We start from the raw sequence: 24,925 nt of genomic DNA on the forward strand, positions 1-24,925 counted from the left end.
GTGTGTGTGTGTGTGTGTGTGTGTGTGTGTGTGCGTTGGTATTCCGGATTATGGGGACAAATTATCGGACTACATACTCACATTGGCAGGACACCAGGGAATTATGAGGACACCCCCAGTGTCCCCATAATTCAAAGAGTGTAGAAGCATTCAGGAGGCCGCCATTAAACTCCCCGCTCTTTTTCTCGACATGTCCCAACAAGTACGGAGACATGACATTTTTGTGTGTCACACACAAAGTGACACACACGGACTTTTCTTGGCGCCACTTGGATTCATACACGATTTCCCGCCACCCCACACACAAAATGAGCACAATTCATTGGCTGAGGGCTTCAGTGACGTTATGCTCAGTGATTGGCTGCCGCGGAAGTCGATCTGGCAGGTTCTGCTCAGTGATTGGCTGCACCCAGAAAATTCTGCTCTGCACCGGAGAACTCCTTCCACCACGCAGCTGCCGATCATTCCGAAACAGAGGCGATTTGACGCAGAGGGGATTTAATGAGGAAGAAGAAAAAGAGGTAAGGAACAATATTTGATTACGAGTTTACTAGTTTTAGTTTGTTTATTGTACATTTGCTGCTTTTCATTATCTTCTACCAAGCTGACAAACATAAATATAGACGGTAACTGCCTCGTTTCGGTCAAATAGGCTAATTACAAACTCTCCGCCTTAGCTAGCGCTAGCTAGCTAGCTAACTTGTACGCTTCCATTCGGTCTTTACTAGCTGGCAAACGCTAGCTCAAAGCTAGCTAGCTCGCTAGCTAGCTAGTTAGCCAGCTAGTAGAGACCGAATGAAAGCGTACAAGTTACCGTAAATTATCCAAATGATAGCCGAGTTTCAATTAACCGCAGGGTCCCCTTTAAACGCTGGGTGCAGGTGTATATTTTGATAAATAACCACTGGTTCCAAATAAATGCCGAGTCGAATTTATTTATTTTAAAAATCAGGGAAGAAGACGTGACCACTGACACTGCACGTTTTTCCTCTTCGCTTTTTCACGTGTTGTGCTTCTTTCTGTCAGTCAATATCATATTGATGATCGCTATGGCTCCGGTGCAGCAAAACAATTAAAAGTACGACTTGAAATTCAAACTTTCTGTCTTAAAATATGTGGAAAACTCGGGAGAAGCAGCCGCTAGACGTTTCTCTGTCGACCCTCAGCGTCTGTCCGAGGAGGACCGCAGAAGGGCCAGGCTGCCTGCTGGAGGGAGTAAGAAGGCTAGCGGGGAGCCTGAGATAAACATGCAGGGATGGGTTATCAGCAAACGGGCACGCCACGAGAGAGTGTCCCGCAAAATGATCAGGGCGATGGAGAAACAAATGTACGCCACCATGAGTGACAGCATGGTCCCAAATAAACGCCTGGTCTGTTAAGTGAGTGTAACAAATAAACCCCCCAGTTGTTATTTGGTATTTAACGTAAGCTTGCTATGCAAGTAAAGTAACGTCGGGTCAGCTGACGTTCACGTCAGATCAAGTTGCAGCGAGGAGGAACAGAGGGACTGTGAGCAACGTGGAGGTGAATGAAGAAATAACATGTTATTTTCTGATAATGAGACGTTCAACAAATAACTGATGTTGAAATAGACGTGTTAATGAGGGAACACATCAGGATTTTTTTATAAGCCTTAAGAAATCAGACCAGAATTCCTAAAATTTCCCTTGGTAATTAGTAGTTCTTGCTATCAATGATTCGAAAGAGGCGATGTCTGTCATCAGCTTTAACCATTCATCAAAAATAGGTTTTACTTGACTATTCCTTGAAGCACCAATAAAGCCTGCCAGTGCAAGCCCAAATTTTTGTTTGGATATACATGGTGGTAAAACAAACCTATCTCCTAATAAACACAGCTGGGGAGATTCTGGCAGTGGTTTATGCAACCATTCTCCAATACATTTTACCACTTGCTTCTACAAAGGAGATATGTATGAACATTACCACAGTAAATTAAGGAAAGTACCTACTTCCTTTTGACACCTCCAGCATTAATTAGTATCCACAAGTCCCATTCTCTGAAGTTTAACAGGGGTATAATAATATCGGTGTATGATTTCAATCTATCATAAAAACATTTTTAATGTCTGCGAATTCTCATTTGTCCAGGTTAAATGCTTCATCAGAAGCTAAGTCCAGTTGACCTGATTCAGTTACCTAGAGAAACCAGTTTAATGTTGAGAGAGAATGTCTGATGTGACTTGACCATTACATATAGTTCACTCAACAGTTTCAGTGTCTAAAGGAATGTCATATGCGACATGGCATTTATTAAAGCTTGTTTGAAATTTTATGTTATTATCTGGGCATTATTACAGCAAAGATGACTGAGGTGAGGAGGAGGAGGAGAAAGTCTCCTGACCAAGATGCGCTGGAACATATTGTTCAAGGAAAGGATAAAGTCTTCCTAGAGGGAAGGTTTATTAACAAGTATAAAGGTAAGTTTTTCATCCGATATATTAAAGTTTGTTTCTCCTAGTGCAGTCACTTTAAAGACTTAGACCGGTGTAAAAGTGAAGAATTAAACCTATGGTCTACATTTAGAAAGATGTTGAGAACGATTTGAAAAAAGCATCCTGCCCCCACACACACCCAACCCCTCTGTGCTCCATGATCCCTCCACGCTGAGCTTGTATCGCCCTCCCCGCGGAGTGCAAATTTGAGCAAGGAGAATCTCCCATTCGTACTGGATGGCTGCGAATGGTCAATTTTTTTAATCCACCAAACACTTTCTGGAGTATCACAGGAAAAATGTTTGCAGCATTTTTTCAAAGAGCAAAGATCTATGGCAACCAGTTGTGAAAAAAAAAAAAATCTGGAAATTTTAAAATGGCTCTGAACTGCTTGTGCAACTTAATCCAAGTCTCTTGAAGACACCACAGTTGACTAGGAAAAGCATCACTTAGACTGTGTTTTTAGCCAAAATCCTCACTGTTGCAAGAAAAACTAAATTAGCATTAATCAGTGTGTGAGGAACCTGCATGCATTTAGCTATTCTTGCAACTGTGAGGAGTTAGATTAAAACACAGTGTAAGTGATATTTTTCAATTCAACTGTAAATGGTGGGTTCACGAGACTTGGATGAGGTTACACAAGCAGTTGAAACCCATTTTAAGGTTTTAACTGTTTGCTACAGATCTCTGCTGCTTTTTTCCAATGGCACTCCAGAAAGTGTTTGATGGATTAAAAAAAAAAACTACACTGGACTTCTCATCGGCATGAGGGTGACTAGATGATGATTAAACTTTCATTTAAACTATTTCATAAATATTTCTTTGAAAAGACAGCCACAAATAAGTGGTTACTTGAGCTCATGTTGATATTTACTTTCTTTTCTTCAGGTAGAGGTGTGTTTACAAGAGAGTACATCGAACCAAAAAGTTTTGTGGTGGAGTACCGTGGAGTTGTCTCTCAGAGTGAAGGGGCAGATGACAAAAACAACAAATATGTATTTGATTTCATGTGGAATGGGAAGCGGTATTGGTAAGTATCCTGCTTGGTCATTTACCAAAAAAGAGATTGTTACATGTCTGAAGAGAAGTTGTCAGTTTTTTGATTTATGGGTTGGCATGTGTTTACATATTTTAATTTTTGAAAGCCTGGATTGAATTAATTAACCTTGACTTTCACTAATCCAAGGGGCCGTTCACATGAAGCATCTTTTGCACACATAAATCCATTGTTTTCAATAATCCGAAGCGATGATGAAGCCGGGTGCGCGTCCGCGGCGCACAGAGTGAAAAAATCTCAACTTTTCCAAATGCAGCAGGCACACCACATGTCATGTGATAATAATTAGCCAATCATCTCCACCAACCTGCTTCTCCAGCAGCATGCCATACGGCTCTCTGTGGTTGCCAACTCTGACCTGCTCTCTTGACAAGTAGCAGTCTCCCAATCAAGACCCAGCTCTGTACTCCATAGCTCAGCAACTTTCAGCAGCAGTCGTGATTGCAGTATAACTTTTAAGAATGTAACCCCAAGCCAAGTTTAAAGTTTTTTGTGGTCTATTTATCTCACAGCATAGATGCTTCAAAAGAAGACGGAACACTGGGACGACTAGTGAACGATGATCATGTACATCCTAACTGCAAAGTCAAAAGAATAATGGTCAACAGGATGCCACACTTGTGCCTATTTGCCGTCAGGGAAATCTTTCCAGGAGAGGAGATAACATACAACTATGGTGATTCCGCTTGGCCGTGGCGCTCATTGGTGAGTTTAGGTTCTCATGGTCTCTTAACTTTTTAATTTTGGGCATGCCTACAACTGACACACAACCATACTGATGTGCAGTACAACAGTATTACCTTGAGCATGATATTTAGTTGATGAATATGGAACAGATTCACAGCATTAGGTGAAGTACATGGTCAGCTGGGTCACTGAAGGCATGTGCACATCTGCACATGACTCATTTTTCCTGTCTTCTTTTTAATGACCACTAAGTGATAGCGTGATGAGGAAACACTGCATTTCCTCTGTGCGAGTCCATACACTATCGAATGTTGTTAACTACCTGACACAGCACAGGACTGTGAGGACACATTGTCCTGCGTGGACAGGAACAAACTTCTTGATCAGGCAGCAAACTGAGTTGTTTGTGTTAGATGTTGACCTGACACCCATTAGACACAACACAATTCCATGACTTTCACAAAAGATTTCATTAAATTCATGACTTTCAAGGCGTAGAAATGACTGGTACAGTAATCTCTCACCTTCAAGTCTTTATTATAGGCTGATTACTACTCTCTTCCCTTTTCCCTACTGACTGACATTTCTGCAATAAACATGGCCAGTGTCATTACCCACGGTTTGTGGAATAAAAGAGAATTGTTTCTGCTTAAAGTAATCTCAGATTTGTTCCTGTCACTGACTCTTACACAGGAAGCCTCTGGTGGAACTGATGACCAAATGACAAGGGTCCGTTCCAACCTGGAAATATCAAAGGATGACACTGTAAGTTGTATACTATATACTTGTGATGTCATGCTTTTACATCCAATCATAATTCTGTTGTTTGAGGATATGACAGTGCTCAGGAGTCCACACACTGTTGAATGTTGTTAACTACCTGACACAGCACAGGACTGTGAGGACACATTGTCCTGCGTGGACAGAAACAAACTTCTTGATCAGGCAGCAAACTGAGTTGTTTGTGTTAGATGTTGACCTGACACCCATTAGACACAACACAATTCCATGACTTTCACAAAAGATTTCATTAAATTCATGACTTTCAAGGTGTAGAAATGACTGGTACAGTAATCTCTCACCTTCAAGTCTTTATTATAGGCTGATTACTACTCTCTTCCCTTTTCCGTACTGACTGACATTTCTGCAATAAACATGGCCAGTGTCATAACCCACGGTTTGTGGAATAAAAGAGAATTGTTTCTGTTTAAAGTAATCTCAGATTAGGAACAGGAACAAAAGTTGTGTGTGTTAGATGTTCACCTGAGACACCTTGATTATGAGGACACCTTTTCTCACCATTCCCCTCCCCCACCTACATGTTGATCATACAGCAAACTGTGCTGTGTGTGTCAGATGTTCACCTGACACACCTGAATTATGAGGACACCTTTTCTGACAAAGCCCCTTATACATTTCTTCACATATTAGGATGCACAAGTTGGTTATGTGTTACATTAAAGATTGTTAAAGATTTCCATGATCATAGAGGTTATGGAACATCAACAAAAGATTTCATTAAATTCATGACTTTCAAGGCGTAGAAATGACTGGTACAGTAATCTCTCACCTTCAAGTCTTTATCATAGGCTGATTACTACTCTCTTCCCTTTTCCCTACTGACTGACATTTCTGCAATAAACATGGCCAGTGTCATTACCCACGGTTTGTGGAATAAAAGAGAATTGTTTCTGCTTAAAGTAATCTCAGATTTGTTCCTGTCATTGACTCTTACGCAGGAAGCCTCTGGTGGAACTGATGACCAAATGACAAGGGTCCGTTCCAATCTGGAAATATCAAAGGATGACACTGTAAGTTGTATACTATATACTTGTGATGTCATGCTTTTACATCCAATCATAATTCTGTTGTTTGAGGATATGACAGTGCTCAGGAGTCCACACACTGTTGAATGTTGTTAACTACCTGACACAGCACAGGACTGTGAGGACACATTGTCCTGCGTGGACAGAAACAAACTTCTTGATCAGGCAGCAATCTGAGTTGTTTGTGTTAGATGTTGACCTGACACCCATTAGACACAACACAATTCCAGGACTTTCACAAAAGATTTCATTAAATTCATGACTTTCAAGGTGTAGAAATGACTGGTACAGTAATCTCTCACCTTCAAGTCTTTATTATAGGCTGATTACTACTCTCTTCCCTTTTCCGTACTGACTGACATTTCTGCAATAAACATGGCCAGTGTCATTACCCACGGTTTGTGGAATAAAAGAGAATTGTTTCTGCTTAAAGTAATCTCAGATTTGTTCCTGTCATTGACCCTTACACAGGAAGCCTCTGGTGGAACTGATGACCAAATGACAAGGGTCCGTTCCAACCTGGAAATATCAAAGGATGACACTGTAAGTTGTATACTATATACTTGTGATGTCATGCTTTTACATCCAATCATAATTTTGTTGTGTTTGAGGATATGACAGTGCTCAGGAGTCCACACACTGTTGAATGTTGTTAACTACCTGACACAGCACAGGACTGTGAGGACACATTGTCCTGCGTGGACAGGAACAAACTTCTTGATCAGGCAGCAAACTGAGTTGTTTGTGTTAGATGTTGACCTGACACCCATTAGACACAACACAATTCCATGACTTTCACAAAAGATTTCATTAAATTCATGACTTTCAAGGCGTAGAAATGACTGGTACAGTAATCTCTCACCTTCAAGTCTTTATTATAGGCTGATTACTACTCTCTTCCCTTTTCCCTACTGACTGACATTTCTGCAATAAACATGGCCAGTGTCATTACCCACGGTTTGTGGAATAAAAGAGAATTGTTTCTGCTTAAAGTAATCTCAGATTTGTTCCTGTCATTGACTCTTACGCAGGAAGCCTCTGGTGGAACTGATGACCAAATGACAAGGGTCCGTTCCAATCTGGAAATATCAAAGGATGACACTGTAAGTTGTATACTATATACTTGTGATGTCATGCTTTTACATCCAATCATAATTCTGTTGTTTGAGGATATGACAGTGCTCAGGAGTCCACACACTGTTGAATGTTGTTAACTACCTGACACAGCACAGGACTGTGAGGACACATTGTCCTGCGTGGACAGAAACAAACTTCTTGATCAGGCAGCAAACTGAGTTGTTTGTGTTAGATGTTGACCTGACACCCATTAGACACAACACAATTCCATGACTTTCACAAAAGATTTCATTAAATTCATGACTTTCAAGGTGTAGAAATGACTGGTACAGTAATCTCTCACCTTCAAGTCTTTATTATAGGCTGATTACTACTCTCTTCCCTTTTCCGTACTGACTGACATTTCTGCAATAAACATGGCCAGTGTCATAACCCACGGTTTGTGGAATAAAAGAGAATTGTTTCTGTTTAAAGTAATCTCAGATTAGGAACAGGAACAAAAGTTGTGTGTGTTAGATGTTCACCTGAGACACCTTGATTATGAGGACACCTTTTCTCACCATTCCCCTCCCCCACCTACATGTTGATCATACAGCAAACTGTGCTGTGTGTGTCAGATGTTCACCTGACACACCTGAATTATGAGGACACCTTTTCTGACAAAGCCCCTTATACATTTCTTCACATATTAGGATGCACAAGTTGGTTATGTGTTACATTAAAGATTGTTAAAGATTTCCATGATCATAGAGGTTATGGAACATCAACAAAAGATTTCATTAAATTCATGACTTTCAAGGTGTAGAAATGACTGGTACAGTAATCTCGCACCTTCAAGTCTTTATTATAGGCTGATTACTACTCTCTTCCCTTTTCCCTACTGACTGACATTTCTGCAATAAACATGGCCAGTGTCATTACCCACGGTTTGTGGAATAAAAGAGAATTGTTTCTGCTTAAAGTAATCTCAGATTTGTTCCTGTCATTGACTCTTACGCAGGAAGCCTCTGGTGGAACTGATGACCAAATGACAAGGGTCCGTTCCAATCTTGGAAATATCAAAGGATGACACTGTAAGTTGTATACTATATACTTGTGATGTCATGCTTTTACATCCAATCATAATTCTGTTGTTTGAGGATATGACAGTGCTCAGGAGTCCACACACTGTTGAATGTTGTTAACTACCTGACACAGCACAGGACTGTGAGGACACATTGTCCTGCGTGGACAGAAACAAACTTCTTGATCAGGCAGCAAACTGAGTTGTTTGTGTTAGATGTTGACCTGACACCCATTAGACACAAGACAATTCCATGACTTTCACAAAAGATTTCATTAAATTCATGACTTTCAAGGTGTAGAAATGACTGGTACAGTAATCTCTCACCTTCAAGTCTTTATTATAGGCTGATTACTACTCTCTTCCCTTTTCCGTACTGACTGACATTTCTGCAATAAACATGGCCAGTGTCATAACCCACGGTTTGTGGAATAAAAGAGAATTGTTTCTGTTTAAAGTAATCTCAGATTAGGAACAGGAACAAAAGTTGTGTGTGTTAGATGTTCACCTGAGACACCTTGATTATGAGGACACCTTTTCTCACCATTCCCCTCCCCCACCTACATGTTGATCATACAGCAAACTGCTGTGTGTGTCAGATGTTCACCTGACACACCTGAATTATGAGGACACCTTTTCTGACAAAGCCCCTTATACATTTCTTCACATATTAGGATGCACAAGTTGGTTATGTGTTACATTAAAGATTGTTAAAGATTTCCATGATCATAGAGGTTATGGAACATCAACAAAAGATTTCATTAAATTCATGACTTTCAAGGTGTAGAAATGACTGGTACAGTAATCTCTCACCTTCAAGTCTTTATTATAGGCTGATTACTACTCTCTTCCCTTTTCCGTACTGACTGACATTTCTGCAATAAACATGGCCAGTGTCATAACCCACGGTTTGTGGAATAAAAGAGAATTGTTTCTGCTTAAAGTAATCTCAGATTTGTTCCTGTCATTGACTCTTACACAGGAAGCCTCTGGTGGAACTGATGACCAAATGACAAGGGTCCGTTCCAACCTGGAAATATCAAAGGATGACACTGTAAGTTGTATACTATATACTTGTGATGTCATGCTTTTACATCCAATCATAATTCTGTTGTTTGAGGATATGACAGTGCTCAGGAGTCCACACACTGTTGAATGTTGTTAACTACCTGACACAGCACAGGACTGTGAGGACACATTGTCCTGCGTGGACAGAAACAAACTTCTTGATCAGGCAGCAAACTGAGTTGTTTGTGTTAGATGTTGACCTGACACCCATTAGACACAACACAATTCCATGACTTTCACAAAAGATTTCATTAAATTCATGACTTTCAAGGCGTAGAAATGACTGGTACAGTAATCTCTCACCTTCAAGTCTTTATTATAGGCTGATTACTACTCTCTTCCCTTTTCCGTACTGACTGACATTTCTGCAATAAACATGGCCAGTGTCATTACCCACGGTTTGTGGAATAAAAGAGAATTGTTTCTGCTTAAAGTAATCTCAGATTTGTTCCTGTCACTGACTCTTACACAGGAAGCCTCTGGTGGAACTGATGACCAAATGACAAGGGTCCGTTCCAACCTGGAAATATCAAAGGATGACACTGTAAGTTGTATACTATATACTTGTGATGTCATGCTTTTACATCCAATCATAATTCTGTTGTTTGAGGATATGACAGTGCTCAGGAGTCCACACACTGTTGAATGTTGTTAACTACCTGACACAGCACAGGACTGTGAGGACACATTGTCCTGCGTGGACAGGAACAAACTTCTTGATCAGGCAGCAAACTGAGTTGTTTGTGTTAGATGTTGACCTGACACCCATTAGACACAACACAATTCCATGACTTTCACAAAAGATTTCATTAAATTCATGACTTTCAAGGTGTAGAAATGACTGGTACAGTAATCTCTCACCTTCAAGTCTTTATTATAGGCTGATTACTACTCTCTTCCCTTTTCCCTACTGACTGACATTTCTGCAATAAACATGGCCAGTGTCATAACCCACGGTTTGTGGAATAAAAGAGAATTGTTTCTGTTTAAAGTAATCTCAGATTAGGAACAGGAACAAAAGTTGTGTGTGTGTTAGATGTTCACCTGAGACACCTTGATTATGAGGACACCTTTTCTCACCATTCCCCTCCCCCACCTACATGTTGATCATACAGCAAACTGTGCTGTGTGTGTCAGATGTTCACCTGACACACCTGAATTATGAGGACACCTTTTCTGACAAAGCCCCTTATACATTTCTTCACATATTAGGATGCACAAGTTGGTTATGTGTTACATTAAAGATTGTTAAAGATTTCCATGATCATAGAGGTTATGGAACATCAAATATCCCTTGAAAGTCATGAATTTAATAATCTTCTGCAAAAGTCATGCCAGTCATTTTTTTTTGTCTATGTTGTCACAGTTATCGATCACCTTTGAAGTAAATATTATATTCTATTCATTCAAGAATAAATATATATTTGATTTTCAATTTTCATATTTTTAAAGATTTAATGTGAGTTTAATATTATGGACATGTGCTTTATCCAGGTCCGTGTACCTTCCATTCATTCTATTGCCAATTTTGAAATGCGAAACAAAGAAATTAGTCAATATTTCGTTTTTCTCTATGCACCAAACATTGAAAACTGGTGTGTTTTCCCATTTTCATCCCAAAATCGTTTTGCGTTTCATAATTGGAAATAGAATGACGGGAAGGTACACGGACCAATCCATACATTCTAGTGTAGTCTATGGTTAAATATATTTAATTCTCATTTCCAATTTTGTTTAAAATTTGTATGATTTCTTTTTTTAACAGTCATTTATTATTGGTTTTTCAGTGCCACCATATAATTGCTTGTGCAGCTCTTAATGATTTGGACAACTGTGCGGATTGCAGTGGATCTTTCTCCCGTTTCAGATGGCTTGGTTACACATGCAAATGTTGGTATTTACGCCACTCAAATGCAGTTTTTGTTTATGTTAAGTGTAGTTATTTGTTCTAAAACAAAAGCACCAGCACAACTTGCTAACTTTTCATTTCAATGTGCTTTTAGTGTGTTCAAGATCATGGCACAAATCCTGCTTTCTCAAGATTAATTCATCACTGGTATGTTCATTGTCTTTTATACCATTTTAGCTGACTTTGAAATGTTTGTGTTGCATTGTGACATACAGTAATAGATTCTTTTGGTTTAATATAAAGCTTTCTTTTTTCCTGCGTAGGATGTTGCACCGGAGAAACATGTTTCTGACTCTGAAATTAGTGATGACTCGTCTGATGATTATTACGTACCTGAAAGCTGTCATGGGTCCAGCTCAGATCAAGATGGTGAAGATGTTCCTATACCTGTTCAACCCTGTACTGATGATGAATCCACCTACACCCCCACCACAAGCCATACCCAGACGCTTTCAGCAGAAACAGCAGAGTCTTCATCTACTGAAATCTCAGCAGCCCGAGAGGGTTCTTCTTGCACCCAGAAAAATTATTGCTATGTTTGCAAAAAACCGCAATCTAAAATAGCTCGTCACCTTAAAAAACACGAAAAAGAAGAGCCTGACATCGCAGAAGCTTTCTTGCTCCCCAAGAATTCTAAAGAGAGAAAAAGGTTGCTTGAGAAGTTGCGTAACAGAGGTAATTATGAACATAATCAAGAGGTTATCAGAAATCAAGGTGGAACACTTAAAGTAAAAAGAAGACAGGGACCATCAAAAATCTCTGTGGATGCCAAAATGTATGTGCACTGTACATACTGTAAAGGTCTGTTTGTCCGTAAAGAGCTGTGGCGCCACTCACGAAGATGCCCGTCAAAAACAGTCTCAGAAACTGAAGCCAATGTTAAGAGCAAAGTCTTGGCTTTGGCCGATATTGCAGAGTCAACCTGCTCCCAAGCAATTTCCATTGGAGTGTGGAAGATCCTTGGAAAGATGAGGCAAGATGAGATAGCATCTGTAGTACGGAATGACTTCCTCATACTGCAGCTGGCCCAGTCTCTCTACAACAAGCATGGGAGTGATCCAACAAAATTTGAGTACATGAGAACAAAGGTTCGAGAAATGGGCAGACTTTTATTGACCCTAAGACAGAAATATTCTATATTTAGCTTTGAAGATGCTGTAAAACCAAACAATTTTTACAAAATCATTGGAGCTGTTAAAACAGTTGCTGGATATGATGAAGAGAAGCACTCGTATTCCACACCAAGTCTTGCCCTGAAATTAGGACACTCGCTCAAGAAGATCGGTGATATTATTCTCTGCAGGGCCATCTCAGCAGAGGATGAAATTTTGATCAAAGCAGCGGAACGATTCACGAAACTCTGCACAAAAGAATGGGCAGGACAAGTCTCACACACTGCACTGGCTACTTTGAGCAAGTCAAAGTTCAATAAACCATCCACCATACCCTTCACAGAGGATGTTCAACTTTTGCACAAGTACCTGGAGGAGAAATCGGCTGGCGCCGTTGAAAACCTGAAAGAGCATCAGTCTCCTCAGGCGTATGCAGAACTTGCTAGGGTGACACTTGCTCAAATAATCCTCTTTAATAGACGCCGTGCAGGAGAAGTCTCAAAAATGACACTTGAGTCCTTCAAGAAAAGAGACCAAACTGAGCTTCATGGTGACCTAGCTGCTAGTCTGTCACCGGTTGAACAAAAGCTAGCCAGACACTTCAGCAGGGTGGAAATTATGGGCAAAAGAGGGAGGAAAGTTGCTGTTTTATTAAACCCTGAGGTTCTTAGTGCAGCAACGCTTCTTGCAGAGAGGAGAGACACATGTGATGTGGACAAGGATAATCCCTTCCTATTTGGACGGCCACATTGCTCCCACACAAGCTACTACAGAGGACAGGACTGCATGAGACACTTTGCACAGATGTGTGGTGCAAAGAATCCAGAAAATCTGAGGTCTACACATCTCCGCAAGCACATGGCAACCTTGTCCCAAATCCTCAACCTGAAGAATAATGAGCTTGACCAACTTGCCAACTTTTTGGGCCACGATATACGAGTCCACAGAGACTTTTATCGTCTGCCAGAGGCAACTATTGAAGTGGCAAAAATCTCTAAGCTTCTACTTGCATTCGAGAAAGGAACTCTTGGAGAATTCCAGGGAAAGTCTCTCGACGAGATTGAGGTTGAAGGTATGTGGTGGTATCAAAATTTTTACAAATAAAGCAAATTTATTACAGGGACAGTATAAATTCATCAACAAATTAGTGACTAAAAAAACACAATAGTTGTATGCAGTATTTTGGTCATTTTCTGAATTAGGAAGATGTAAATATAGACCTAGAATATATAAGTAAATATGCCATACTGGTGGTAAATTGTACAAAAAAAATGTCAGCAGTACAAACTTGCAGCAACAATATTTATTTTTTGCATCAATCATGCTTTTCTTCAGATGAATTGGACCTAGAACTGGATGTAGGTGAGCAGGATGATGGAGATGATGGAGATGACGAAGACGATGGAGACGGTGGAGACGGTCAAGCTGAGGGAGATGACACCATCGGGGACAATGAAAGTGATGGAGACGACGAAGGTGGTAGAGACGACGAAGGTGGTGGAAACAGCGAAGAAGGTGGTGGAGATGCTAAAGATGGAGGCAGTGAGGAGTCAGATTGTGCCCTTGGATTAAGGGGTATGTGTTGAATATCTTCCGGTATGCGTTCATGGTATATTGTGGATTGAGGATCATATTTTCATGTATTAGTTACGTGGTGTTGCTTTAATATTACCACAAAGACAGCAAGGTTCACAGTCACCATGATAAATAGATCTAACAATGATGGTGCCATCAGGGTAAAGTCCATGGTGTGGTTCTACACTTAAGGGTAGTCATGTGATACATCTTATGCACACATATAAAAAGAGACACACCTTATCATTATGGCGACTACCAAAGTAGTGCTCTGATCCCTTATCTTCAAACTGAAGATGCTGAAGGGCTTTTTTTTTTTATTTTTTTATTCGTGTCACTAGAAAATCAAGAAATGAAGATGCCTGAAGATCCCACCAGTTCCTCTGGTAATGTGTGGGAAAGCCATAAATTGTTCTTGCTATATCACAGGCAATAATACTGTGCTGCATTTGTTCAAATGGGGGAGGAAGCGGACATGGAGCTGCCAGGGACAAAGGGACTTTAATATACTCAGTATATGTTCAATGTTAGATAAATTCGCCTCTACTGTTCATACGGATCCATATTGTAGTATTAGAGTATAACTTTTCAATGGGTTTATCATTACTTGTCACTTTGGGGTTAGAATAGAATCAACTGTTACATAAATATGTTGCTAGTAATTAATTAGCCTTCGTAATTGTTAAAAAGACAATTTAGAAGTTTTGTTTCTTTTAGGGAAAAGAAAAAGAATGGTATCGACCCAGAATAAGACCAAAAGTTACAAAGGTACGTTTTCTTGATAATTTCTTTAATATGGTAGTAATGGTTGAGAGGGGTTATCCAGTAATCGGGTTGAGGTATCACTGAATTTGTTGACCTTGTAATGAAGTAAACACTGCATTTTCAGTGTCATAGAGGGTATAATCTTAAATGTGATCACATTGTTTTAAAGGTAAAGATACATTTCTAGTGTTAATGGTCCCCCTCCTTCAGTCCAAAACTGCTGGCCAGCTGAGTTTGTTACTGATGTTACCACCTCAGACCAGCTAGGAGGCAGTGACTCAATTACATGCATTTCAGTATTCCAAAACCAGGCACTGTTGACTATCAGCTGGGTTGCTATTGACACTGCTTCAAATATTTTAGAATGGTTTAGTCCCATCATGAGTAAGTTTTCATACAGAGTCTTGACAAAGTCTGTTTCATGTCCTCATGAAGTTGGTCCATAGCGAAGTTAACACCAAAGCACAATTGCCAAACCCTTATTGGATATAAGTTTGTGTGTTATTTTTGTGTGTGCGTGTGTCTAGAGCAATGTGTATTCTAATCTAGTCCTCCAAAATGACAAGAGCTGTGTCTCTTCACATCTACACATAATTTCAGGATCAAGTTCAAGTTACAGCGCATATACCAATGTATAAAATACACTTCACTATAAATGGTTTGGATTTTGTGCTGGCTATTCTAACAAAAGATTTTCTTGCTTTTCCAGGACAGAAAAAACTGCGTGTGACTGAGAGTGTTGTCACCAGCTCCAAAGGTAGGACTTCAGTGCCTCTTGAACAGCAGATATATCTTTGGCCTAAGAGGTGTGAAAGAGGCCCTGGCAATGGGCAACCATTATAGTGTTGATGCTCCTGCCCCAGTGTCATCATAATCTGATTTCATACTGATTTTAATTTAACATTTACTAAATGTGACTTTTTTGTACAATATAATTAACCTGTATTTCAGTGGCAAAAGTTTTCAAGAAAATTTAAACTAAACCGCTATCGTCATCATCTTAACATATAAAATATTATTTTGATTGACAGAGATAAAATCCAGAAGATGTGTGAAAAGGCCGTGGAGCAAGACTGAAATTAGTGCTGTGATGAAACACTTCAAAACGCATATTACAAATGGAGACCTAGCAACTAAAGTGGAGTGTGAACAATGTAAGATCGCTGAGCACCCAGCGTTGATAGATAGAAGTCTTCAAAATATCCGGGATTTTGTCAGGAACAGGGGCCTTACAGTAAAAAAAAAATAGCTTCTAAGTTTTTCTGTAAGCTAGCATGACATTTATTTTGCTTTGCTCATAGTTCATCAATATATTCAGGATTTTTCAGGAGCAGGAGCTTTATGTTAAAAAGAAAAGTCTGTTTTTTGAACAATGTGGGCAATGTCTAGATTTATTTAGAGCTAATGTGTATTTTGTTTTGCACATTATTCTTCCTGTAGATGATCCCAACTGGTTTTAAAAAGTGTATTTGAATTATAACAAAACCAGTGTTTCTAAGCTGATTCAAGGTTTATTTTTTGTCATTCCAGGACATGAAGGGTACATAAGAGTCTAATTAAGTTTGTTTTTTGAACAATGTGGGTAATGTCTTGATTTATTTAGAGCTAATGTGTATTTTGTTTTGCACATTGTTCTTCCTGTAGATGTTCCCCACTGGTTTAAAAAGTGTATTTGAATTATACATATTAAAACCAGTGTTTCTGAGCTGATTCAAGGTTTATTTTTTTGTCATTCCAGTACATTAGGGTACATAAAAGGAATGGAATTTAGTACTCAAGGTCCCATAAAAGTAGCAGACAATATAAAAACAATATAGAAATCATTTATAAAAGTTGAAAATGGCATGCAGCATAAAAATGTGATATATAAAATAAATATTCAGTGTTTGTTGCACATTAGTCTGTAATGTTTTGCAGAGTTTAGCAGTCTGACAACCTCTGGGGAGTAGCTGTATGCACTCTGGTTGTTTTGGCCCTGATGCGGCGCAGCTTTCTTCCTGAGGGGAGAGGGTTGGACAGTCCATGGGCCAGGTGAGAGGGGTACTTCAGAATGCTGGCAGTTTTGTTCCGATATCTGCTGATGTGTCCTGTGTGCTGATTTCACTACTTGTTGCAGAGCCTTTCCTTCTGTAGCAGAGCAGTTTTATACCACACTGTGATGCAGGATGACAGAATGCTCTCCACTGCGCATCTGTAGAAAACTGTGATGACTGAGGTACCCGGTCCAGCTTGCTTCACTCTCCTTGTGCCCAAGTTAATAAGTCATCAAGAATATTAATATAACTGTAGTGTCACTCATACCACTGGCCTAACATTATTGCCAACAATGTGTTTAATAGAGACAGATTCCATCATCCAGATAACATATTTTATAATTTTACTTTTTAAGATGCAGGTAATTTACCTTTCTCAAAACTCTTGTAAGGTAATTTTTCAGGAGTGGTTTATGAAGTAATGTACAGTTAGACCAGTGTGACCCTCATAACAAAGGGGTTTTGCCCTGGTTATATGTGTTTATGAACAATGTCCAGTTAAGCCAGCATGGTCCTCACAAACAAGGGTTTTTCCTGATTATGTGTGTGTGTGTATGTATGTATGGGTAACGTCCAGTTAAGCCAGCATGGTCCTCACAAACAACGTTTTTTTCCTGATTGTGTGTAATGGGTAGTGTCCAGTTAAACCAGTGTGGTCCTCAAAAACAAGGGTTTTGTCCTGACTGTGTGTGTGTGTATGGGTTACGTCCCAATAAACAAGGGAGGTCCTCATAAGTCACCATTGTACTAGGAAACGCCTTCTCCCGCCCCGTCCTCATAATCCAGTCAAATGTCAGATTTTCGTTTCTTTGAATTCTTTGACAATATTTTAAATCTAAGTAGACAGGAATTTTTCTTAATTTTTTTGGACCACTTTTATCTTTTAGCCACCTTCCTAGGACAAAGGGAAAGGTGGGTCCCCATAAACCACCGCTGGGCTGGTATGGGTAAAATGTCCTTGCAAACCACCCATACCTGTATAGGTGTGTGTGGTGTGTGTGTGTGTGTGTGTCTGTGTGTGTGTGTGTGTGTGCGCTCCCTGGACTGAGTCACGTTAACAGCCTCCTCGTCCGTCCGACCATCACAATCGAAGTGACGCAAATCTCTGCGTCAGTAATTAGCATAAAATTGGATCTTTGTCCGTGTTAGCAAACATGGCTGAACGCATGCGGCGCCTCAATTAGGCCCCGACACACACACACACACACACACACACACAGACGTGACGTGGGAGCATCACTTCCCATCTCATTACGCTGACTTACACTCATTCCTGGAAGCCTATGGGGACATAGATCCATATCAACACCTTTAAGATATGCTTTTATTTTGAAATTCTCATTGCACATCTGTCTGCTACGGGAATATTAGCTGCTCTGTTTAAAAATATAGAACCAATCACAATGTTTGTCTACAATAATTCCTGAGTATAAAACTGCTAGCTATCTGCACAAGCACTTTTCATCAACACTTTCGTTAATGTTATTCTGGAGACCTTATTGACCTGTTGGGCCGCAGACTACAGAATGTTTTGAGACGAGCAGATAGTCTGACATGCAAAGACAGCAGCAAAGCAATTAATTCATCACTACAGAAACATCACACAGGTCTGACCACAGTGTTTTATTGTCTTTCACTGTCCTGTTTGCAAGAAAAGTTGATTTTTTTGTTAGGAATGAGACCCAAAAATAAACTTTTCCCACAAATAGGACCTTCAAGTGTCACAGCTTTGACAGAAAATCACATTAGAAATAAACAAGTTTGCATCAGGAGTGACTCACGATGTCACAGTGAGTCCGTCTGTTAGGCCAAAACTTGACTGTGCTCTTAAACCACCCGGGAATAAGTACAGTATAAATAAAAGCTATGAGCTATGAGAAGATGAATAGGTCGGCTAGCGGGTAGGCTAATATATGCTACAGGCTCGAGCTAATTATGCTGACTCACATAAAAAGCTTGTTTTGCCTTGTTGATTATTATAATTAACAACTTTTGTTTAATTTAAATTGATTTGTGTGCCATTTTTTTTTTTCTTTTATGGCAAAAAGTAGAAAATAATTTGCGTTATTTTGCGTTTTTCTTCAATTATTTATTTACTTTTTTCTTCTGGAGCACTTGTTACTTATGATTAAGACACACTCATTGTTTTTTCCCCCTCAGATTTCTAAACAAAATAAATCTAAACAAAACCTTAAATATGTCTAATCTGTAGATGGTTGGCAGCGGGAGCAGATGTCATATATCAGTGGCAGACTGTGTGATATCGGCAAAGATCGTATCTTTTTGTATCGTGACGAGAAAGAAACCATGACAAGAGTAATAAATACCCACACACACTCTCACATATGTACAAAACCTGCTCACAAAATGACCGTTTGTCATGACGACGATGGTTCTGTTTGATTTCGCTCGGTTCTGTCGGGCTTATTCTTCACGGTCTCCTCATTACACTCGCTTCCATTACTCCTCCCTCTCGTTTTGTCTCTTATTTTGTGAGTCTGTGTGTGTTTGTGTAATGAAGGAGATGCGACAGAAGAAGATCCGGAGGGGGGAATCAAAGTGTCCGACGAGGGGAAGGAGAAGATGGAGGAAGGAGGGGAACTTTGCGTGTGTGATTTGGGGGAATAAAGGATGAAATCAGGCGAGACGTGGAGCGGCAGAGGAAAGTGATTTAGAGAAAGGGGGGAGGAGGAGGATAAACGAGGGAGAGGAGGGAGGGCGAGGATGAATTGTGGCTCATGTCACTGTAAATTACTTCCAGGGTCTAATAACTGCAGACAGCCAGGTCTCAGTGTAGAGTGTAGGGAATACACACCCTTTTAGTTAATGTGTGCGTGTTTGCGTGCTCACATTCGTCTTGATTGCTTGAGACTCCAGAGACACACCCGTCCATTAATAATAAGCCGTCTCGCAAACTGCTCATCAAGTCTTTGAATACACTGAGGACCCTGAACACTTAGTTTTAATAAATGTATGTACAGATATTGTGCTATTAGCATCGAGCTAACGCGACAATAGAATCAGATTTGTGTTGACAACTCTGCTTTTAAATTAGAAAACCTTTATCTTGTTTAGTCATTATTGCCTGTTGGTGTAATTTTAATGCAACTAATGACTGTTTTTATAATTGAATAATCTGCCAAGTAACAAGCCAACGTCTCGAGGCACAAATCTAGCCTCGTTGACATATGTTGCCTGTATATACCCGTACAAATACACATTTATCTTTATCTACTAGTGCTGAGTGAATTTGGAGAAAAAAAAACATACTGAGGTTCCCTGGAAAATAGTTTTTCTGGCGGGTATCGAATCAGCATCTGTATTTGGAAATTAAAGCCTTAAAAATAGTCCTGATAGTGAAAATGTAAAACTCAAACTGAACGTGAAGTAAGAAAGCACAGATAAATGTCGTCTCCTGAGCCCGAGGTGACGTGTTCAAATTGCTTGTTTGGCAAGATGATGTTCAGTTTAATATAACCGACTGCAGCAAAGAAATCTCTAATTTCAAGAATCCACGTCTCGTTATACCGTCATAAAGTCGTATTAAAGCCTCAGATAGCTTGCTTATTCCTACATGTGACCGTATATTGAGTGTGTTTTCAATTGGTGGATAAAGAGGATACAAATCCAGAAGACATTACCCAGTACACTGTGATGAACATGAACACACTGTGTGATATGTAAATGCTTCAGTCTCCAGTACATCTTTAATTCCCCCCTCGGTTCGATTTAACAGAAACAGAACCAGGATTAGAATTCAACACGTTCTCTTCTGCATCATCGCGGAAAAACCGAGCACATAAATAATTGCTGCAGTTTTGTGTTTTTCTCACTGTCTTTGTGCTTTAGACCTGCTTGTCCTGCAGGGGGCAGCACTGAGCTGCAGAGGAGAGATGAGGCGCTGCAGTCAGAGGCTGCACCTGCATGTACTTATCCTAACCAGGGCTGAAAACACAACATAGGACCATACTAGGGCTAGATACTGGACCAAAATCAGGTACAAACACAGCAGTAAATACTAAATTAATGTGTGTGTAAATGTTGAATCCCGCTATTAATGTTTATTAATAGTAAATACATAGACTTGTGATCAGACATCACGGCACAGATAACGTCTCCAGTTACAGATCTCCTGAGAAAATGGACCAGTTGTGCTAAAAATCTGAACACACACTCCTCACACTCGGCATGCGTCAGCACCGGTCCATCATCGGAAGGAACCCCCGGCTTCCTGTTTACCTTTCCCGCTGCAACACCTCTGATTCACACTCGGCTAATTGCTCATTTGGCCACCAGGGAGAGTGGGCCGCTCTGGCACAGGCAGAGTCACGAAAAAGTGGTAATTGATACGAGTTTGTGCAGATTTATACGACGGGTGTGACTCAGATTGGGACTGGGAGCATTCAAAGGTCGCCGTGTGCTATTCTGGTGTCTTATCAAGCCTCAGTTTTACTTAATTAAATTTCTTCCCACTGGTTTGGATGTTTACTCGAGCTCATGAGTAAAGATGGGAGGTCAGTTTAACTTTTATATCACAATAATCTGTGGAATATTGTCTGTATCTTGATTTTTCAACTTCCGCTCACAATTCAACGAGTCACATGTAACACGACAGACCACATTCCCATGACCATGACACAGCTCCACAATAGTATTGTAGCTAAGTTGCAGTTTTTTTCTGATCATAAAGTAATGATGTTGTAAATAAAGTTCAACTCAAATTCAATTTAAGCTCCAGTAAGTAAACTCCTACATTTCCCACAATTTAATTTGACAACCTGAAAAGAAGAAGCCTCTCATGTCCAACCATAGGACTTAATTAAGTTGGAAATAAATAAGTATTGCGGCATTAGACGTACATTAAGTAATACCAAAATTACGGGGTTACAATATATATGATACAATCTGAAAATCTTTATATGATTTTAAAATAAAATATAATTTTAATAATATTGAGATAATTCTTGGAAGAATTTAAAATTCATGAAAGAACACATCTAATAAACAACAATTTGCAGTTGTCAATCTTATAAATTGTTAGGTTTATGAGGGGTATCTGTTTACCCAAACAACAACTTAACTCAACTCAATTTAACTTAACGTTTGATTTAATTTAACTTTACTTTACTTTACTTAACTAAACATAACCGTTTTACTTAATGAACTTAACTTAACATAATGTGTAACTTACCTTAACTAAACTAAACTAAACTAAACTCCACTCAGCTCAGCTCAACTCAACTCAACTTTCAACTTAACATGTAACTTACCTTATGTGTAGCTTAATTTAACATGTAACTTAATATAACGCAAGTCAATATAACATAACATAACATGACATAACATAACTAGGGATAAATCGTGGAAAAATATAACATTTATAAACAAGACACATCTATAAACAGCGATATGCTGATGATCCCCAGAGACACCACAACATATAGCAGGTAAGAAGAGTATAAGTGTGAGCAACATTAGAGTCATATGATAGATGAACTTAAACCTGGAGAATCTTTTCTTTTAATGTATTTTCTGTAGTTCCACAGAGTTGAACGCTCCGGTGGCTTTATTACCTCGATAGCAAAGAGACTCGGAGGTCAGTCATAATATCTGCATCGACCTTTGTTGTTACTTCCGTCGTTACAACAAAGGTTCAGCATGGATAATGTCTCCGTGCAGGACGCCTGGTTCATTTTGATAACGACACCCAGAAGGGCGCCTAGTGTTTCGGATTGGGGTCTCGGTGAAGTCAGTAATCTATTTTAACAGCCAGTTTTATACTGACTGGGACAAAACACACACATATACATTCTCTCTCTCTCTCACACAAACACACACACTCACACACACAAACACACACTTTGTTTTTTAGCCGGTGCGCAGCGACAGCGTCATTTAAGACAAACATAACGAGGCTGCCGAGCACCGAGCCAATGCTAACGGTGGCTCATAAGACTGCCATTCACACATACACACACACACACACACACACACAGGTCAGTACGAGCTCCCGGCCTATCAACCGCTTTACATTTCCTCAGCAGAGTGTGGAAGATGCGCAGATTTATTTTTATCAGTGTGGGTGATAAAATGATAAAATCAATTGAACGATGGTATCCATTCATCTGTGTGTTTTGTGTGTGTTGTGTTGTGTATGTGTGTGTGTGTGTGTGTGGTGTGTGTTGTGTGTGGTCCGGTGATAAACAGCTTTGTCTAAATCTGTGCCCTGCCGGCTAACACTCCCACTCACACAGAGGGGAATGAATTAGTAATAGCCTCAGAGAAAAATACCTTCTCATAACACCTCCCTAATGCATTTGTGTCGAGTGCATGTGTGTGTCACTACTGAGTGGGTGTACATAACTTTTGTGTGTTTTCTGCGTTTGTGTGTACTGTAAGTACATGCGAGCTTTGTCCTGTGTGTATCATAGACATGATACAGTATAGAGAAGTTTTCCTGCCTTTGTGTGTGTTTTCATGTCCTCATGTCATCTCTCTCCTGGGTGTAAGAGTGGGCGGCCAGCAGAAGTATCACTCCTGTGTTTTCTCTGCGTCAGCTGCTGTGTGTTTCAATCCTGTCTCACCTCACCGAGTCACTCCTTCTTTCCCTGTGTTCAATATTAGAGAAGGGTCAGTGGGCACATTGTGTCATCACCGTGCAAAAATTTGGGACTGGATAGGTTTTCATCTACCGTTAAAACTAAACATTAAAAAAAAATCATGAGTGGAATCATCCCAAGAAACCTTAGAATATATCTGTTAAAGGTTTGGGAATATTGTTTGGGAGGAAAAGTTGGTTATTATGAATAAAACAATGGACTAAAATCATGGAAGAAATGTGGCTAAAATGTTTTGTCAGCAGATGAAATCATTGGTTTCAAGCTCACAATTTGATTAAATTTTTGATTAAGCACAAAACAGTAAAGCCACTGGTGGACTATTGAGTTCTTGATTTACAAATGTCAACCAAAATTATTTTTCTTCTATAAAAGCAACCCAATCACCAGAATAGTGTAGGCCTAGGTATGTCTCTGCAAAACGACAGATAAGTTAAAACTGGATGTTTCTTTATGTCACAATTTTATGTTTGTTGGGTCCAATTTTTGGTTTCTCTCTTGTCATAATGCTGTGCTTATGCTCTGGTTAAGTTTATGCACAAAACCACTTGGTTATGCCTCAGAAAACATCATGGCTTGACTTATATACCTGTTTTGTATCTCCGCAATCAATCATCTTTATTTGTGTAAGGCCAATTCACAACAAAACGTCATCTTGTGACAATTTCCAAATTAAGTAGGTATAGACACACTCCTTGATTAAGTTATTTAAAGAGACACAACCTTTCCTCCATGAGCAAGCACTTGGCGACAGTGGCGAGAAAATACTGCCTTTAACAGGCAGAAACCTCGAGCAGAACCGGATTCGATGGTTGGACACCATCTGCCTCATCCTGTTGGGTTGAGCTGACAAAAACAGATGGAAATGTCTCAATGGCTCCTTAAAAAAACCCAGTTTCTCCCCCACTAAAAGGGCTAAAAATGTCTCAGGGTGTCTTTAAAAATATCCACTGGTGTGACTTGAACTGCGGTTGGCCGTTTGGCAGCCTCTTTGGCTCAGCTCCACAACCTTCTCCTCCATCTCCTGCTGCGACAGGTGGCTAATAAGCGTATAATGTGAACGTGATATGCCACGTTTGGTGCAAATGTCAACCCTGGACATTACTGTGGTTTGCAGAAACATTAACTGCCCATATTGTATTCCGGTGACCTGAAAAACCCTTCTACAGCCTACATCTGAATCAGACCTTCGTAGGTGGAAATTAAGAATAGGGACTCCCATCTGTTGGTGGTTTTGCTTCCGTCCTGCCAATAAAAAACTTCTTCCATCTGAGGTTTTGGACACAAACAACACAAGGCTCCGCTGCCGTGTTGATAAGCCAAGATGAGCTTCTTGACACTACTACTATTAACTTATCGTGCCCAAATGATTGTGATGACGAAATACTGAATCTTCCTCACAGAGTTTTGCCAATTAGCTCAACAGAAAGTGAACAGGAAACGACCCAGAACATGCGTGCCACCTTTTGGCTGATTGAACCTGTGATCTTCAACTTGACATTCATGTTCACGCTTCTCCTCTGAACACGACCCATCCCGTCACCGCTGTGCATTTCTCTCCAGAATCCATCTTTTCCCTTTGCTGAAAAAGGGACTGTGGAGATTTTTTCTTCACTAAATCTGCCCGGTGATGCCCAGAGGCTTGTGTCTCTCCTCCATCCAATCCCTCCATCTTCCTTGCTT

General features: G+C 39.9%; 2 protein-coding genes across 18 annotated transcripts in view; one reads left to right on the top strand and one right to left on the bottom strand.

The window, feature by feature from the left end:
* Positions 1 to 16: 16 nt before the first annotated feature.
* On the top strand, positions 17 to 17,588 carry LOC115568284 (uncharacterized). 17 transcript variants are annotated; one of them, XR_003981362.1, is made up of 19 exons: positions 17 to 521; positions 2,319 to 2,438; positions 3,342 to 3,483; positions 4,023 to 4,215; positions 4,891 to 4,962; positions 5,937 to 6,008; positions 6,495 to 6,566; positions 7,055 to 7,126; positions 9,146 to 9,217; positions 9,704 to 9,775; positions 11,019 to 11,121; positions 11,235 to 11,287; positions 11,404 to 13,324; positions 13,588 to 13,827; positions 14,169 to 14,213; positions 14,545 to 14,595; positions 15,302 to 15,349; positions 16,510 to 16,623; positions 16,709 to 17,587. XR_003981362.1 is itself a non-coding variant. In XM_030395433.1 (19 exons), coding segments are annotated over exons 2-19 (3,468 nt in total). In that variant the 5' UTR covers positions 17 to 521; positions 2,319 to 2,323; the 3' UTR covers positions 16,512 to 17,587. The 17 variants fall into 17 exon arrangements, 16 of the variants coding, with proteins under 16 accessions (XP_030251293.1, XP_030251295.1, XP_030251299.1 ...); XM_030395433.1 differs by adding an exon at positions 15,624 to 15,746 and having other exon boundaries at positions 16,510 to 17,587; XM_030395435.1 differs by lacking the exons at positions 16,510 to 16,623; positions 16,709 to 17,587 and adding exons at positions 15,624 to 15,746; positions 16,123 to 16,302.
* A 304-nt stretch (positions 17,589 to 17,892) lies between these two features.
* LOC115569303 (protocadherin Fat 2-like) overlaps positions 17,893 to 24,925 on the bottom strand; it is a 65,879-nt gene continuing 58,846 nt past the window's right edge. Inside the window, 1 exon segment of the mRNA XM_030397333.1 lies at positions 17,893 to 17,906. Coding sequence (XP_030253193.1) covers positions 17,893 to 17,906 — 14 coding nt within the window.

This window comes from Sparus aurata, chromosome 18, assembly GCF_900880675.1.
Source record: "Sparus aurata chromosome 18, fSpaAur1.1, whole genome shotgun sequence".
Classification (NCBI taxonomy): domain Eukaryota; kingdom Metazoa; phylum Chordata; class Actinopteri; order Spariformes; family Sparidae; genus Sparus; species Sparus aurata.

Excerpts from the sequence above, each read along its gene's own strand:
- LOC115568284 (XM_030395428.1), top strand. The coding sequence starts at position 2,324 with ATGACTGAGGTGAGGAGGAGGAGGAGAAAGTCTCCTGACCAAGATGCG. Across the intron at positions 9,218-9,703 it reads AAATATCAAAGGATGACACT|GAAGCCTCTGGTGGAACTGA; the intron begins GTAAGTTGTATA and ends ACTCTTACACAG. Across the intron at positions 15,350-15,623 it reads TGTTGTCACCAGCTCCAAAG|AGATAAAATCCAGAAGATGT; the intron begins GTAGGACTTCAG and ends TTTGATTGACAG.